Raw genomic sequence first — 18,858 nt, forward strand, 5'->3', positions numbered from 1 at the left:
AGTCATCAAAGCAAATAGATCTCTTTCCCCCCAAATGTAAAAACTACAATACCTAACAAAACTAACTTATTGAAATTCTCCCAACAGAAAAAAAAATTAACCGAGCATTTAAGTGAGACTAAATGTGCCAGATTTTGATCCAGACAACCAAATACCAGCATCTTTCAATTACTGAATTAAACAGTCTGCTAAGAAGGTATTCAGAGCAGTATTGCCAGCTTTTTGAGCTTCCTTCACTCTTCCGCCCTCATGTTTTAAAAATCATTTATCTCCTTCCTGAACAATATGTAGTCATTAAACTGTATTCTCAAAGCTGTTTCATAGGCAGGAAAAATCCTACATCGAAAGCAAGTCCTTGTCGGAAATAGCATGCAGCTGGTGACAAGCCAATGTTCCCTCTAAGCTGTGGAGTCTTGTGAGCAGGAATTCTTCTTTGGGAGCTGCTGGCATTAAATTTGTGAGCAAGCCATTGGGCTCCTGCATCAATTAGTTTGCTCTGGAGCCCTCCTTCCTGAGCTAAGGCAAAGATGTGTGAGCTGGAGGCTAAAAAACTGTGAGCTAGCTTACACTAACTCAGCTTAGAGGGAACACTGCTGACAACTATTGTACATGGCAGTCAGGGTGCAACCCTAAGAACACTTTCCTGGAAGTAAGCTCCAATGAATAAAGTGGAACTTACTTTCAAATAGACTTGCTTACGATTGCTCTCTAGCAATGCCATCCTAAGTGTAACTCCACTTACTGGAACAGCACTCCTTATTTATACAGCCCACTGCTTCGGTACTCAAAGCACTGTCTCTCAGTCATCTGTACACCGACTCTGCAAGGTAGGCCAATCTGTCATTACCATATTACCGGTTGTGCAGAGGAGAAAGGGACAGACAAGCTAAGAAAGGGTGGCTGCTTGCTTAAGAAATTTCCCAACTCAGAGCTGGCAACCTAACTGCTCATTTGCTTCATATAAGGAAACAGATTTGTTAAAAATGGAGTTAAACCCTTCAGTCTCGAATTCTACAATCTTTTATTATTTATAACATTTTTATGCCACCTCTCCAGGAGCCTGCCCGAGATAACGTATAAAATAGAATAAAAACAATAAAAACAAAACATTAAAAATCTTTCCAGTCAATTCTGCCACCTCAAGAACGTTCCAAATCCCCACTATAGTCAGGATACATGACTGGAAAAACCACAACTGCAGGGAGGTGTTTACACCAAAACAAACAGCCTCCCTATTCCTCTGACTAACCCAATTTGTAAAGGTAAAGGTTTCCCTTGCTTGAAAGCCAGTCGAATCCGACTCTAGGGATGCGGTGCTTATCTCCATTTCCAAGCTGAAGAGCCAGCATGACTAGATGCCGAGGCGCACGGAATGCTGCTACCTTCCCACCAAAGCGGTACCTATTTATCTACTTGCAATTTCTTGCTTTCGAACTGCTAGGTTGGCAGGAGCTGGGGCCAGAGACAGGAACTCACTCCGTCATGCGACACTCAGGTCTCGAACTGCTGAACTACCAACCATCTGGCCTGCAGTTCAGCGTCTTAACCACTTGAGCCACCGCAGCCCATAACCCAATTAGATACAGCTAATTTCACACTGTTTATTCTCAGTTTACAGTACTTGGTTCAAGTAGACATGACCACACAGAAGTTTCCACACAAAGCAAAATAAAAAAATCAACAGAAGTCCATGAGAATTCAAAGATGCATAGTTCCCATACTGGCATAGAGACATTATTACATTCAGGGCTTTTTTTTTTTTTTTAAAAGAGGCGCCAGAACTCTCAAGGGGGAAATGGTGTTTAATGTTTAAATCTCAGGGCTTTTTTTGTAGAAAAAGCCCAGCAGGAACTCATTAGCATAACTGGCCACACCCAACAGCAGAAACGTATTATCTTATTAGGCCACACCCCTGTCAGCACAGGTCATTAGCATATGAGGCCACACCCCTGTGTTACCAGACATGTGCTCATCCAGCCACACCCACCTTTTGCTTCTTATTCTGTTTACCTTGTTTGTTGTCAAGACCCAGGGCTTTTTTTGTAGCAGGAACTCAGTTGCATGTTAGGCCACACACCCCTAATGTAGCCAATCCTAATGAGTTTCTGCTGTTGGGTGTGGCCACATTAGGGGTGTGTTCTCCCGGGGGGGGGGGGAGCCCCGATTACATCCATTTTAAAAAGTCATCAAAGCAAATAGATCTCTTTCCCCCCAAATGTAAAAACTACAATACCTAACAAAACTAACTTATTGAAATTCTCCCAACAGAAAAAAAAATTAACCGAGCATTTAAGTGAGACTAAATGTGCCAGATTTTGATCCAGACAACCAAATACCAGCATCTTTCAATTACTGAATTAAACAGTCTGCTAAGAAGGTATTCAGAGCAGTATTGCCAGCTTTTTGAGCTTCCTTCACTCTTCCGCCCTCATGTTTTAAAAATCATTTATCTCCTTCCTGAACAATATGTAGTCATTAAACTGTATTCTCAAAGCTGTTTCATAGGCAGGAAAAATCCTACATCGAAAGCAAGTCCTTGTCGGAAATAGCATGCAGCTGGTGACAAGCCAATGTTCCCTCTAAGCTGTGGAGTCTTGTGAGCAGGAATTCTACTTTGTGAGCTGCTGGCATTAAAGTTGTGAGCAAGCCATTTGGCTCCTGCATCAATTAGTTTGCTCTGGAGCCCTCCTTCCTGAGCTAAGGCAAAGATGTGTGAGCTGGAGGCTAAAAAACTGTGAGCTAGCTTACACTAACTCAGCTTAGAGGGAACACTGCTGACAACTATTGTACATGGCAGTCAGGGTGCAACCCTAAGAACACTTTCCTGGAAGTAAGCTCCAATGAATAAAGTGGAACTTACTTTCAAATAGACTTGCTTACGATTGCTCTCTAGCAATGCCATCCTAAGTGTAACTCCACTTACTGGAACAGCACTCCTTATTTATACAGCCCACTGCTTCGGTACTCAAAGCACTGTCTCTCAGTCATCTGTACACCGACTCTGCAAGGTAGGCCAATCTGTCATTACCATATTACCGGTTGTGCAGAGGAGAAAGGGACAGACAAGCTAAGAAAGGGTGGCTGCTTGCTTAAGGCCAACTGGCAAGTACAGAGTGGCTTGGTACAGCGGTTAAGAGTTTCGGACCAATATCTGAGAGACCCGGGTCTGAATCCACACTCATGCCACGGAAGCTAGGCTGGGTCACCTTGGGCCAGTCACACTTCCTCAGCCTAACCTACCTCATAGGGCTGTTGTGAGGATAAAATGGAGGAGACGAGAATGATGTAAGCCGCTTTGGGTCTTCGCTGGGAGAAAGGTGGGGGCAAATGAATTAAATTAATTTGTGCAGTGAGATCGGATCTCAGGCCCTTCTGGTCCCCAGCAGGGTTCCCTCTAAGCTGAAGTAGTGTGAGCCAGCTCACAGTTCTTTAGCCTCCGGCTCACACATTTTTGCCTTAGCTCAGGGAAAGATGGCTCCAGAGCAAACTAATTGATGCAGGAGCCAAATTGCTCGCTCACAACTCTAACGCCAGTAGCTCACAAAGCATAATTTTTGCCCACTAGTCTCCACAGCTTAGAGGGGGCATGGGTCCCCAGTTCATTCTTTACTGTATGTCTTTCTATGTTGTTCCCCCCCCCACCCACCCCAATACACATGAACTCAGCTGCACATACCTGCTGGGCATTTGATAAGCCATATTGCCCTATTAGTACTGCATTTCAGAACACATGTGCATGATTGACTTGCTGGCTGCAGGTTATTATGAATGGAAAAGCGGTTCATATAGAAGCCACGGCCATCTGACTCCTTCCCAGTGCCTTAGGAGAAAGGCTGGCAATACCGTTGAAGGATGTGTGGGTCCATAGCAGGTTCTGCACTTGTGGCGTGATTAACTTGGCGTCCTCCCAGCATCACAGTCGGCACGGCAGACAGACACCTTGTCAAGTCAAATGCTGGCTCAGCCCTCAGTCTCCCCCTCTCCCCGGCCATGCCGTCAGCACACCGCTTGCATTCCTTTCTGTCCTTTTCAGAAACATCCCTGCATCCTTCTCTCTCTCCAAGAATATATTCAGCCTTCACTGGGCTCTTGCAAACTGAGATTTAAACTGCATTGTGGTGGGGAAGGACAAGCTGCTCACGGCAGCGACCTCACTGAACCAGTTCTTTCAGCACCCAGCCCCGGGCCGGAAGACTTAACATTTGTACAGGACACGGCAAGGGCTCTTCTTCTCTCTTCACCCGTATTCCTCTGCAAGGGTGCATGGACTAGTCATGCCCAGCCAAACGCATTGCTACAATGTGCAGATGCAACAGAAATTTGGTATACCGGCGGGGTGGTGGTGGTGGTGGTACAATGAGATAAAGCTGTTCTGTGGGACAGTTGGTTGTTTACAAGTTTCTCAGCAGTTCCTCTTCTCTGCTCCTGCCTGAAGAAGCATGATGTGTAGGCAGGATGGGCATACAAGTGCCATTCAAGAAAGATGGAGAGATATGAGAGGACCTCCTGTTACAAGCGGTCAGGGGTCATTTTGTAGAAAAAGAGGTGCAGGAGCTCATTAGCATAACTTATTAGCATATGCCACACACACCCTGACATCACCGGAAGTGTGTCAGAAGGCAACACCCACCGCTCAGGCTCCACTGGGCTGTTTTGGATTGCTAGCTATTGGGGGGGGGGGACTCGCAGATCTGCCCTCAAGAGGAGGGAGAGCTGGTACCTGAAGGTGGGCCGGGGGGGGGTGCTCTGCAACTTACCTGGCTGCTTCTTGCTCCTCGTGGCCCGACTGAGGGCTGCTGGGAGCATGGGGTGGGGCTTGTTGCATGTGCCCCCCCCCCGGGCTCCTTACTGCCAGAGCTCCGCTCCTGTGCGCTCCCGCAGGAAATGACCCCTGCAAACGGTCATCATCCTGTTTTAAATACTTCCAACAATCTCCGGCTTGTCTCCATGCAATGACTGAACACGTGTTCTGCAGGTGATCACAGCCACTGCTCACCAGGAAATCTGCCTGTGAGATGTCCAGCCCACTTTTCATCCCAGGTAAAATACGGTTTCTTAAGGGCTGAAGGAAAACTGTCTTTTTACTCTTAATCCAGAAATATTAAAATAAGAAGTAGGACATTTTAGGAAACCATAAAGCATCGGGGAGACAATATGGGGGAAGGAGCACAGACAGAAGCTTGCATCCAAAGCAGCATTTCTGCAGGTGCAAGGATTTTGGTCCACAGAACTCAGCTTTCCCATGTCCCCCTTCCCACAGCAGCCTAAAATGCTCCCCAAAATTCTGTTCCTAGGGGGCTCCTTGCCCCTAAGGAACAGTATTTGGAGGGCAGTTCGAAAGCAAGAAATTGCAGGTACATAAATAGGTACCGCTTCGGTGAGAAGGTAACAGTGTTCCGTGCACCTCGGCGTCTAGTCATGCCGGCCACATGACCACAGAAACATCTTCGGACAGCGCTGGCTCTTTGGCTTGGAAACGGAGATGAGCACTGCACCCTAGAGTCAGATTCGACTGGCTTTCGAGCAATGGAAACCTTTACCTTTACGGGAAGAGAGAGGTGGAAAATTGAACTTCCTGAGTGGAAATTCTTGAACCTGCAGAAATGCTGCTCCCGATCCAAGATTTACTGCAAAGAGTCTCAAGCTTTTTCATTCATGTGACTTACAGTACAATCCTAAGCAGGCGAAGTCAACGGGCTTAGACGGGTGTAACTCTGCTTAGGAAGGCACTGTTGAGCTCATCTTCAATGGTGTCATGGAGGATCTTGCCATATGTTTTGGTAGGGCAATGAAAACCCAATCCAACGGAATGATGGAGAACACTCAGTTCCCTCAGGACAAAGTGCTGGTAAGCCCAGAGGGGTCATGAGAACCATTGCCTGACCCTAATGGAAGGCTCCATTCTCCAGTGCTGGTGAATGGTAGATGTGACCTTATGAGCAAAGGGCATGCTGGGTCGTCCCTTGGAGGGAAGATGGCCGCTTCATGTCACTGCTCTTGCAGAACCTGAAAACTGGTGCGAGATATAAACTAAAATAACAAAGGGAATTTTTAAATGGAGCAATTCCCCCCTTTTATGAACTATCTTGCTTTCAGCCAATATCATAATGCCCCTATATAAATCAATGGTGAGACCTCATTTGGAATACTGTGTGCAGTTCTGGTCACCACACCTTAAAAAGGATATTATAGCTTTGGAAAAAGCGCAGAAAAGGGCAACTCGAATGATAAAAGGGTTGGAACACTTTCCCTATGAGGAAAGGTTAAAGCGCTTAGGGCTCTTTAGCTTGGAGAAACGACGACTGAGGGGTGACATGATTGAGGTTTATAAGAATATGCATGGGATAGAGCAGGTAGAGAAAGAGGTACTTTTCTCCCTTTCTCACAATACAAAAACTCGTGGGCACTCCATGAAATTGCTGAGCGGTCGGGTTAGAACGGATAAAAGGAAGTACTTCTTCACCCAAAGAGTGATTAACACATGGAATTCAGTGCTAGAGGAGGTGGCGGCGGCTACAAGCATGGACGGCTTCAAAAGGGAATTAGATAAGCATATGGAGCAGAGGCTATTAGCCACAAGGTATAGATAGGGACTCTGGGGCAAGTGATGCTCTGTCTTCTTGGAGCTTGGGGGGGGGGGGGGAAGGGAGGGCTTCTAATGTCCTGGCCCCACTGTGGTGAACCTCCTGATGGCACTGGTATTTCTGGCCACTGTGTGACACAGAGTGTTGGACTGGTTGGGCCTTTGGCCTGATCCAACATTGGCGTCTCTTATGTTCTTATGTTCTCTAAATGGCAAGCTTTGTGAGTTCTCAACCCTGACGAAGGCTAACCCAGGACGATTTCTCACTAGAGCTGCCTCGCAGCACAGCCGCCGTTTGCCCCGACACAAACATGTCAATTTCACTCCCGAAGCTCCGGGGCTGCATTCTGATTCGCGGCTTCGCCCAATTTCCTCCGCAGTTTCGTGATCCTGTTTTTTGAGGATCATGAAACTGCGGAGGAAATCGGGCGAAGCCGCGGGTCAAATGGCGCTCTAGTGAGAAATCGCCCTCAGTCTTGTCAGATCTTAGAAGCTAAGAATGGTTGACTCTGCCTAGTATTTGGATGGGAGACCACCAAAGAATACCAGGGTCGCTATGCAGAGATGGCAGGCAATGGTAAACCACCCTCTGAAACATCTCTTGCCTTGAAAATCCCGTGGGGTTGCCAGAAATCAGCTGTGACTTGATGGCAAAAAAATCGGCTTATGTGGCTTTTGTTCTTGGTTTTGGGTTTCACTCTAAACCAGTACAGCTGCCTGCAGTTTCCTTCTATGTGAAACGAAGGGGGACAGCCTGCTTTAAGCTGTCAAACCCCGGAAGGAGGCCACAGAATTTGTTTTCAAACCCCCGAACATGGATATTTTCCCATGGTCCGCAGAACAAACTGCGCATGCAGGGAACACAAAGCCACCTGTGTCACGCTCATTGCACATGGGACGGGAGGAGGAAGAGGAAGAGGAACAGGCAAGAATCCTCTTCCCTGTCATCCAAGCTTCCTAGAAGCAGGATAAGCATCCACACAGGATAAGCATTAAAAAAATGCAACCCTTCCTGTGCATTTTGAAGAGGAATAGTTCCAGAGGAATAGCACCATGCACCTTTTCAAAGGGAGAAAGGTGGGTCTACTTGTCCTCCACCAAAAGGAAAACCACCACCATCCCATATGCTGATCTCACCCTGCCCTGAAAGACCTTGGAACAGGGTTTCCATTCTCCTCAAGTCCCAGGTAGGTTCTGATGCTAGCCTCCCTCTCCCCTTTGGTACATCAGCTCTAAGAGGTAAAGGCAAATGTTCCCTTGCTCGAAAGCCAGTCGAATCCGACTCTAGGGTTGCGGTGCTCATCTCCATTTCAAAGCCGAAGAGCCAGCCCTGTCCGAAGACATTTCCGTGGTCATGTGGCCGGCATGACTAAACACCAAGGCGCACGGAACGCTGTTACCTTCCTACCGAAGTGGTACCTATTTAAAGGTAAAGATAAAGGTTCCCTTGCTCGAAAGCCAGTCGAATCCGACTCTAGGGTTGCGGTGCTCATCTCCGTTTCAAAGCCGAAGAGCCAGCGCTGTCCGAAGACGTTTCCGTGATCATGTGGCCGGCATGACTAAACACCAAGGCGCACGGAACGCTGTTACCTTCCCACCAAAGTGGTACCTATTTATCTACTTGCAGTTTCTTGCTTTCGAACTTCTAGGTTGGCAGGAGCTGGAACTAGAGACGGGGGCTCACTCCATCATGCAGCACCCAGGTCTCGAACTGCTGAACTACTGACCTTCCACAGCCTGCAGTTCAGCGTCTTAACCACTTGAGTCACCACAAGAGGTACCCCAAACAAAACAAAACTAAGCTGGGGAGTAGGGGATGTACAAGAAGCTTGTATTGCCTGTAGAGGGTTTTTTTTTTTTTACACTTCCCCAAAGTGTCCAGGGCTTCAAAGGCTGGGAAGACTGGCTCGCAGTCCCAAAACCAAAGTGTGCCTCACTCTGCCAGCGCCAACAATTTGAGCTTTTGCTCCTCGTGGGAAGGAGTCTATCACCTGTCACCTGTCACTTAAAGCAACAACAGACTGATCACCTTTGTGGGAAAGGCTTCTGAAGTCTGTCCTACGTTTGCAGCCTTCACACATGGCACAAAAACATGACAGAGGCGTAGGGGTACTTTTCAGTATCACACGTGACAATGCCTCAGACTCCCAGCCCTTGAGGGTAGGGATCTATGGGAATCCAAATTGTTGCTGTCTATACAGATTCCCAGAAGCACCACACATGGATCTCTTGTAGAAAGACCACTAAAATCTGGGAGTCCAGAAATAAATCCCAGTGATCAGGGATCAGTCCAGTGAATATTATGCACACCGCTGGTGTAGCATAGCAGTTAAGAGAATGCACTAGAATTTTATCACATGTGGTGGCTATGTGATGTTACAAAGAGGTATTGGAGATGGACTCATGAGATAATGGAAAAAATAACAAGAACTAATACCCCGTTTACTCCAGAGATACTGTGTTATTGAATATATTTCTGAAAGACTTTGATAAAGCAGATAGGTATTTGATCATTCATATGTCAACAGCTGCAAGGATAGTATATGCCAAATATTGGGAAATAATGGAAATACCAACAAAACAAGAGTACGTGAATAAACCATTTGAAACGGTGGAAAATGACAAACTGACACTTGAGATGAGAGCCGGCACAGAATGGACTTTTCAAAAAACTTGGAAGAGATTCTATGATTGGTATAATGTAAACGCAACTGATAGATAAATGTAGTAATTTGAGAATGCAGAAAAGATAAGCTTAGTAAAATAGATAATGAATTCAGAAATTTAATAAGCAGAAGAAGTGATAAAAGCCTCTTGTTATATGTTATATGTTGTTGGGGGTAGTTGGGTGTTGTTTGTATGTCTGTACTATATAATGAAAAAAATAATAAAAGTGTACCCTCGGGTACTTAAAAAAAAGAGAGAGAATGCATTAGAAGTCCAGTTCACATCTCAGCTCCACAAAGAACTCTTCTGGCTGCTTTAGGCAACACATTCTCATCAATGTTCCCTCTAAACTGTGGAGTCTTGTGAGCAGAAATTCTACTTTGTGAGCTACCAGCATTAAAGTTGTGAGTGAGTGATTTGGATACCACAGAAATTAGTTTGCTCTGGAGCCATCTTTCCTGAGCTAAGACAAAAATGTGTAAGCCAGAGGCTAAAAAACTGTGAGCTAGCTAACATCAACTCAGCTTAGAGGGAACACTGATTCTCATTCATGGTCTCAAACCAGAGAAGACAGTAGAAGTTCTGTGGGTGGATCTCCCAGCATTTTAAAAAATTGGTTATCAGGTTTATGTGGACCTAGTTCCAGTTGGGCCTGTTACACAAAGTTCTTATCACTCCCCCCCGCCATGTTGCTTCCATAACCTAACACAATATTGGGAATCTGCTATTTGCTCCACTGGAGAAACAAGCAGTGAGGTGACAGATAACAGGTACCTAGATGACTGCCTCAAAGGGCCAAATATTGCCCTCATGAGTCTACTTCAGGTCAAGATAATGGCAGGGGGGGACACACAGGTTGTTATGCAGATAGATCAAGATGGGTAGCCGTGTTAGTCTGCCTGCAGCAGTATGAGTCCAGTAGCACCTTAAAGACTAACAAAATCTATGGTAGGTTTTTATGCCCCACTTTTCTCGACCTTAAGGAGTCTCAAAGCAGCTTGCAATCACATTCTTTCCCTCTCCCTACAACACACACCACTACACTACGCTGGCTCTCAGCCTCTGTTCTCAGTCTCTTGTAAAAGCAGGGGTCATTTCCTGTGGGAGCACACAGGAGCAGAGCTCCGGCAGTAAGGAGCCCAGGGGGTGGGCACATGCAAGAAGCCCTGCCCCCTGCTCCCAGCAGCCCTCAGTCGGGCCACGAGGAGCAAGAAGCAGACAGGTAAGTTGCAGAGCCCCCCCCCCGCCTGCCTTCAGGTACAAGCTCTCCCTCCTCTGTGAGGGCAGATCTACACGTCCCCCCTCCCCATAGCTAGCAATCCAAAACAATCCAGTGGCACCTTTAAGACCAAATTTTATTCAGTTACAAGCTCTCCCTCCTCTGCTAGGACAAATATGTACGTTTCCCCCAATAAATAGCAATCCAAAACAGTCCAGTGGAGCCTAAATGGTGGGTGTTGCCTTCTGACACACTTCCGGTGATGTCAGGGGGTGTGGCATATGCAAATAAGTTATGCTAATAAGTTATGCTAATGAGCTCCTGCACCTGTTTTTCTACGAAATGACCCCTGCGTAAAAGTATAATTACACTAACCTATCTTACCTGGTTGTAAAGGGTACTGAGGAAATGCACATAAAAAGCATCAAATACTTAGGGCAAATGCTGTACAAGTAGTACAAAAATACACATGCCACACTATCTTTTCCCTCTATGTGCTTATGAAAATGCAATACCCACACTTGCCAAGTGCAGCAAGTTAATGAATCCTGTGCAGGGCTGTGTTGCTGTAAATTCAGAGCTAGAATCCCCAGAATATAGCCAGCTATCACAGCTTGTCTGCTTTCCAAAGTACAGAAAAGTATGGAAGTCAGTGCTACTGTGGGGTAGTGTGTAATCTCAGTTGTAAAAGCCAAGACTCTAGACCAGGTAGGAACAAAACACCATTTCAAATTCACATTCTTGGAAGACTGTCATTTAAACCTGGACCCTGCTGTTAAGACTTAAAGAGAGTGCCAGTTTTGTCTCCACAAATCAACTTGGGTCTACTGGTGACTAACACTAATTCCCTATTTTTACACTATGGCACTCCCTTGGGATGTCAGTGGGCCCACAATGGAGCAAATTTATTTATATATTACATTTATACCCCACCCTCCTGGGGTATAAATGTAAATAAAATTGTTTCAAGGATTGTAGTTTTGCACTCTGAGCGACAGGGAGTTGTCTCAACACATCGATGACACCACTTGCAAGGGTGCTGACACACCAGGTTTTGTAACATCGTGTTCTTAAGATCCATTGTCACATCCCATACTAAGTCTGGGATCTGCAAATTACAATGCACCTTGACAAAAGAGGTTATTTACACCACAGGCCCAAAGCCTGGCCACATCTGCAGTGTATCTCTTGACCTGTCCCTGTTCAATACGCCGCTACTGGATCCTCCCCCCCCCCCCCCCCTCTTCGCTTGGTGCAAGAAGAACAAATCAGTCAATCCTCAAAGAAATCAACCCTGACTGTTCCCTGGAAGGCCAGATAATGAAACTGAAGCTAAAATACTTTGGCCACCAAATGAGAAGGGAGCACTCACTGGAGAAGACCCTGATGCTGGGAAAGATTGAAGGTCAAAGAAGACGGGGACGGCAAAGGATGAGATGGTTAGACAGTGTCATCGATGCAACGAACATGAAGTTGAGCAAACTTCAGAGGATGGCGGAAGACCGGAAGGCCTGGAGGGAGCTGGTCCATGGGGTCGCAAAGAGTCAGACTCGACTGTGCGACTGAACAACAACAACAAATAACTTTCCCCACAATTGCTCTCACCCAATCCATCCTCCAAGGCACTGTTAACAACCTTTAACAAGCTTTTTGTCACTCAGCTGTCAGTTTGGGAGCCTACTTCTTAAGCAAAAAAATAAATAAAAAAACCATAGAAAATCTTGACACACCAGGACAAGAGTCTTGAAACTGAAATTTCAACATTTCTCAGGGGGCCATCTATTGCAAAAGAAAGATAGGCTTTGATCAAAGCCCTGGCTTGAGCGCCAAATAACTGCTTGGCAAACAGGAAGGGCAGGTTGAAGGCTGACGATTTCCTCTCTCACTTAACAACCTCTTAATCACAACAATTATAATTCGGGCCTCGCTGATCTTTGCAGGGGAACCGGACCTCACCCGTTTACCTCTTTGGACACCGAACAAGAACTGCTCCTCACTCCTCGCCCAGCCACAGAACACTCAGAATTAAATCATCACCGTGTAAACTCCCGATGACCCTCCAGATTAGCAGCGCCCCCTCCCCACCGCGCGGCCCCGCCCACCGGAGGAAAAGAGGCCTCCCCCCTACAGCCCCATATTTCAACAGCTCTCTTCCCCCCCCCAAACGTGCTGCCCATTCCCGTTTACTCGGAAGTAAGAGCTTTCAAGCAAGCGTTGCAGGCGACAAGTCTGGGATCTGATTCCGGGAAGGAGCCTTGCGGCGCCCCCCCCCCCCCACCCGCCCTCCCCCCCTCCGCTCGCAACCCCCAGGCAGGGCAGGCCAAGCAGCACTCACCATATTACAAATGGAGGCGATGTTTCTGACAGTCATGAGTCTAAAGGTTGCAGCGATCCCACACCGCCATCTTTATAAGGTGAAAACCGGAACGGTCATGGCTGGAGGCTCGGGGGAGGGCCGGGAGGGCTGGGGGTGGGAGAGGGAGGCGCTCGGGGTGCGGGGAAGGCAGGCAGGCGCGAGGCCGGCTCCTCGGTCCTCCCCAGCCGCGGAGGACCAGAAGGCGGATCCGCTCAGCGGCAGCGCGGCAGCATGGCAACTTCTCCGCCGGGTTTTCCGCAGGCGAGCTGAGCAGAGAGATCTGGGACGGCTCTCGGCGGCGGCGGCGCCTGTCTGTTCCCAGAGGCCGGGACTAATCTCAGTCTCCCCCTTCTCCCTCCTCTCCCCCTTCCCCCTCTCCGTCTTCCTCCTCCTTCCCCCGCGGCGGGTGCTGCTGCTGCTGCTGCTGCTGCTCTTCCCTGCTCTCCATTGCAGTGCAGCGCCCGGTGATCAACTTTGACAGCGGCAGGGGAAGGGAAGGTCAGCGGCGGCGAGTGGCGCGGCCGCCGACCAACCGCCGGGGCGCAGCTCGGGGCGGGGGCTGGCGGCGCGGCCAATGCGGAGGCGCGGAAGGGGAGAGGCGCGACCTGCCTCCTCAGGACCCGCCCTCGGGATCAAGCTGCTGCGCCCAAGTCCGAGGCTGTGGTGGCGCACGCTCAATTGGCCACTTCCGATCCACTTTCGGTGCACTTTCCAGCTCGATTTTACTGTTGTGTGAACTGGCAAAGGTAAAGGTTCCCTTGGGAAGTGCTCTGGAAGTGGATGATTTAGTGTGTGTGGCCGCGGCCTCAGTTCCTCTTGCAGGTGGTGGGCGAGGGCGTCTTTCTTTCCAGCGAGGGAGGGGCAGGTGGATCCTAATTGACCGCCACTAAGTGGTTCCTCCGGAGTGTTTTCCGCTTCCACACTCTAGAATGCAACCTGTCGCATCCACAGATATTCCTTGTTTGATGGCTGCAGCCTGCAAGTGACCTGCACGTGTGAATGAACCACCAGATAGAACAGCACACAAATTGGATGCTAACTACCGACCTTCCACAGCCTGCAGAAACCTAGTTGGAAAGTGCTCTGAAAGTGGATGCTTTAGTGTGTGTGACCGCGGCCTCAGTTCCTCTTGCAGGTGGTGGGCGAGGGCGTCTTTCCTTCCAGCGAGGGAGGGGCAGGCGTGTCACCCTGTGGATCCTAATTGACCTCCACTAAGTGGCTCCTCCGGAGTGTTTTCCGCTCCCACACTCTAGAATGCAACCTTTCACATCCACAGATATTCCTTGTTTGGTGGCTGCAGCCGGCGAGTGACCTGCACGTGTGAATGAACCACCACAGATATAACAGCACAGATTGGATGCTTTTTGTCATCGCACAGTACCAGGCTTTGTAGTAAGAGAGCCCGCAGGGTGTAGTGTGGTTAAGAGCGGCAGACTCTTAATCTGGAGAACCGGGCTTGATTCTGCCAGGGCCGGCTCACTCACTAGGCGAACTAGGCGATCGCCTAGAGCGGGACGGCCCGTAGGGGCACCAAACTGCACCCGGCCCCGCATTCTGGAAGTTTCTTGATTATTTGTGACCCACAATGTCTATTTTTCCCTCCAGCATTCAGTGCTCTCGGCCAAAAAAACCAACAACCCCGGTCCAGCCTGCTTAGGGATCCTCGCCTAGGGTGCAAAATAAGCTGGAGCCAGCCCTGGATTCTGCACTCCTCCCTGTGAAGCCACCTGGATGACCTTGCATCAGTCATAGCTCTCAGTGCTCTCGGCGGTCCAGCCCGCTAAAAGAGTCAGAATTTAAGACTGCCAGACAGTCTTCAGATCTCCTGGCTATACCACACACAAGGCCATATGGATAATTATCACCAGGCTTTGCCCTAAATTGGTCTGCCCTGCCTGGTGCCAGTCAAGTGAAGGGTGATCAAGTGATGTGTCTGCATGGGTGACCAGGCCTTTGTTTCAGGGAAACTGAGGTATTGCCTACTGTGAAGGAATCTAAGCAGTACCTTAGAAACCTGCCCATAGTATTACACATCCTCTGAGAGAGCTCTCTTGAGAACTACCCTTGAGAGAACAGCTCTGAGAGAACTTGTGACTGACCCAAGGTCACACCAGCAGCTGCATGTGGAGGCGTGGGGAATCAAACCCGATTCTCACAGAGTAGAGTCTGCACTCCTAACCACTGGAAGGAACTTGATCCCCCCTCCCCTCCACTGCCAATTATGCCCCTGAAACTCAGTGGCACAGATTAAGTCCTGGTTGTGTCTACTGATGCCAGGGAATTATGGGCTGCCTTCACAAGTGGAATAATAATAATTGCATTATTACTGTCTCCTGCTGGGCCCTGCTTTAGCTGGAGTCAGTAACCTCCAGTTGGGTCCTGGAGCTCTCCCAGAATTACAAGTGATTGTCAGACTATAGAGATCCTTTCCCATGGAGAAAAAGGCAGTTTTGGAGAGTGGCCTCCATGCCCTTATACCCCCTGCTGAGGCCCCTCCCCAGGCTCCACCCCCAAATCTCCAGGAATTTCCCAACATGGAGTTGGATGCTCTGCTTAAACAAAGAGATGGTCCCATCTCCGTTTCATCTTTAACTAGGGGTGGGGAGAGAATAAATGGTTTGCCAAAGATGGCAAGGGTTTTTTTTGCTATCCAGCCCTCCTGTTAAATAAAGAAATGTTTCCATCTCCATTTAATATTCACCTTGGTACGTTGGGGGTGGGGGGGATGTGTTCTTTCCATACTCAAAGCATTTATATGGTTTCTCCCCTGTATGAATTTTTTCATGTTCAGCAAGGCTTTTATCATGACTGCCTTTTCCCCTACAATCCATGCATTTAAGGCAGGTTCTCCCTCTCTAACCAGGCTAAGGGACCAATATGACAGCTATATTTTCCCTCCTTCTTCTCTAATTGGTTAGTTTTACAAACCCTGAATTTTCACAATCGTTTAGCTTTCTAATAAATATACAGACCTTAAATTCATTCTAATACATATACTTTTCTATTTACAATTACATATATATAGGCTGCGGTCACACGGAGCGTTAGCCACGCTACAGAGATGGAAGATAGGCGGATTTTCCGGGCACGATAACACCACCACATCTGGGAAGCGTAGAGCTCCCGTGGCGAACCCGAGGCTTCCCGCCGAAGATGCAGGGTAAAAAACTAGTACCTCCGAGGTAGTTCCCCCCAGGGCAAACAGCCCCGCCCCCCCCCCCCCCGCCGCGATATCCGGCTCGTGTGACCGGGGCCATACATGGTTTTTTAAAATTTCTTCACAGGTATTTTAAATAAAAATCAATTTAAATACACCAAGATCAGCAATTGCACACCTACAGTTAGTCTTACAACATGACTGTCTGGGTTGAAGTCCTGCTTTCACAGATTGCAGCCGGGCATGCTGACTTGTGGTCCCACTACACTGACTGCTGCTCTGCAGTGTGGCCGCATCTTGGGATCCTGTGTTCCCCTCATCACCGAAGTCCAAATTGCTGAAGTAGAAACGAGTCAGTTTCGTTCAGTCAAGAGTTCTTCCTGTTCACTTGGTCACTTGCCCATTCTGTTACTTATATTTCCAGCCGACATTCTCATTCTTGCTCTCATTCTCACACAACACAACACCCCCTTTATTTAGTGTGTATAACATTCTCCCTGAACCTATATTTAATAAATGTACACAGTGGAGGGAGAGGAAGAACCATGCAAATGATTTTGAGGGGACTAAAGTCCTGGATGACTCTATGCAGTCAGTATGAGCCCTTCTCAGTGCTGGGCGCCTCTCCTCCACCATAGACACACACACACACACACACCCTGAAGCAGTGGCACTATTGCTTTGTTTATCATACCAGCAGTAGGGGTGTGCAGGTAAAAGAAATAATCATTTTCTGTATTGTGAAGGCAGCAAGAGCATGCTTATTGTTACTGTTAAATACCAGGAGTATTGCAAATACCAGGAGTATGGCAAATACCAGGAGTATTGTAATTGTATCAGAAGGTTGTTCCAGAAATATCAGAACAATACTCCTGCTATTTAATAAAAAAGCATGCCCTTTCCACTTTGCCAAATGGAATTATTTAGGATGGCACTGACAGGTATGATTCTATTCTGTACAGTGGGTATAACTCACAAAAAGGACAATTCTGTGAGTCTACCCTGGGCTCAAGAAAAGGTTACTGTTATTACAAAGAGTTGCTGTCCAAATCTTTTAATATTGATGCATATAACGTATTTATACCCTGCTTTGTCTAACACAGTGGGCCGTGGTGGCTCAGAGGTTAAGATGCTGAGCTGCAGACTGGAAGGTCTGTAGTTCGGCAGTTTGAGACCCAACTACCCTGTGGCAGAGTGAGCTCCCATCTCTGGCCCCAGCTCCTGCCAACCTAGCAGTTTGAAAACAAGAAATTGCAAGTAGATAAATGGGTACCACTTCAGAGGGAAGGAAACAGCATTCGGTGCGCTTTGGCGTTTACTCATGTCGGCCACATGATCATGGAGAAGTCTTTGGACAGCTCTGACTCTTTGGCTTGGAAACGGAGATGAGCACTGCCCCCTAGGGCCGGATTTGACTGTCTTTCGAGCAAGGGAAACCGTTACCCCTTACTTGTCTAACACAGCAGCTTACAAGCAAAAGAGAGAATAAATGATAACTGATGAAAAATCAGTGAGTCATCTTGTCAAATTTCTTGGTGCCATCATTCTCAAAATTTTCAGGAATTAACTATCTATGGAAACTAATTCTAATAGAGGAGGCAAGAACTGACCATGCTAGTCTTGATGGTGCCCACAGTGGACACTGCTGCTATTTTTAAAAAATGCCGTGAGCAGTGTGGTAGGCTTGGGTGCTTGTCTCCCTCCTCGGTGAGCCTTTTCAAGCGTCAAAATATCCGCAGTGTATGCACATGTGCATGGCTATTTTGGCCCTTGAAAAGGCATGGGGGGGGGAAAGACAAGAGCACCTCAGCGCACTGCAGGCACATTCAGGATCAAGCTCATTAAGCATTTTTATATCACTGACCTGTCCAGTTTCGCAGTCAGCAGGGCCAGAACAGACGTGATAAAGATCACAGTTCATTCAAGACAAAGAAAGTGTAAGTGTGTGGAATCCTGATTGGGGTTGTGCAGGGGGGGAGAGGCGATTTAACTCTTCAACTTGTGCTTGGTTTTACTAATGAAAGTTGGGGCTCCCCAGCACAGTAATTAGCACTTCAAAAGGGGCGGGGGAGGGGGACTGTGTTTTTAAGCCACAGCAGACACATTTGAGTAATCCTGAAGAGGCGATCCTGTAATCACGGATATGAGGAACAGAAATTACTAGGGAAAGTTCTGTGCAACTCAATCCTATGCATGCTTACTCTCAGGGGGTTTTTTGTAGAAAAGGCCCAGCAGGAACTCGTTAGCATAATAGGCCATGACCAAGCCATGCCCAAAAGCAGAAACTCATTAGCATAATAGGCCACACCCCTGACAGTGCAGCTCATTAGCATATTAGGCCATACCCCCATGCCTTCCCTTGGCTTTCTTGGGCGCCCCGCGGCTGCGGGGAGCCCGGGCAAGCCGGCCCTTCAAGGGGAGGAAAGGCAGTTTAAACTGACTTCCCTTGGCTTGCCCGGGAACCCTGTGCCTGCAGGGACCCGGGCAAGCCAGCCCTTGGACAGGCCAGGGAAGGCACGGGGAGGCATTTAAAGGCCTCCCCGATCCTTCCAGGGCCCTCTGCCCCCCCACCTCAGAGTCGCCGGGGGGGTGTCGCTCTCCAGGCCTTCCCTCTGTAGCCATGCACACAGAGGTTTTGGCTGTACTGGGTGTGGCCAACTCTGAAGCTAGCTGGAACTCCATTCTTGTGCGTTCCTGCTCAAAAATAACCCTGCTTACTCTGATGTATGCCCCACTGAGTTCAACAGAGCGAATTCTCAAAAAACTCTTGAGAGTCCCTTGGACTGCAAGAAGATCAAATCAGTCAATCCTAAAAGAAATCAACCCTGACTGTTCCCCGGAAGGCCAGATAATGAAACTGAAGCTCAAATACTTTG

General features: G+C 48.0%; 1 protein-coding gene across 2 annotated transcripts in view; it reads right to left on the reverse strand.

Annotated features, from left to right (window-relative positions):
* USP46 (ubiquitin specific peptidase 46) overlaps window positions 1-13,298 on the reverse strand; it is a 55,843-nt gene extending 42,545 nt beyond the window's left edge. For both annotated transcript variants that reach the window (XR_001482390.1, XM_015407708.1), the window contains exon 1: window positions 12,805-13,298. Coding sequence is in view for 1 of the 2 variants with exons in the window: in XM_015407708.1 (XP_015263194.1) it covers window positions 12,805-12,840 (36 nt within the window). In the remaining variant the exon portion in view is untranslated. The remainder of the gene's footprint in view (window positions 1-12,804) is intronic.
* Between the last annotated feature and the right edge of the window lie 5,560 nt (window positions 13,299-18,858).

This window comes from Gekko japonicus, unplaced genomic scaffold (genome assembly GCF_001447785.1).
Source record: "Gekko japonicus isolate JY-2015 unplaced genomic scaffold, Gekko_japonicus_V1.1 scaffold1786, whole genome shotgun sequence".
NCBI lineage: Eukaryota > Metazoa > Chordata > Lepidosauria > Squamata > Gekkonidae > Gekko > Gekko japonicus.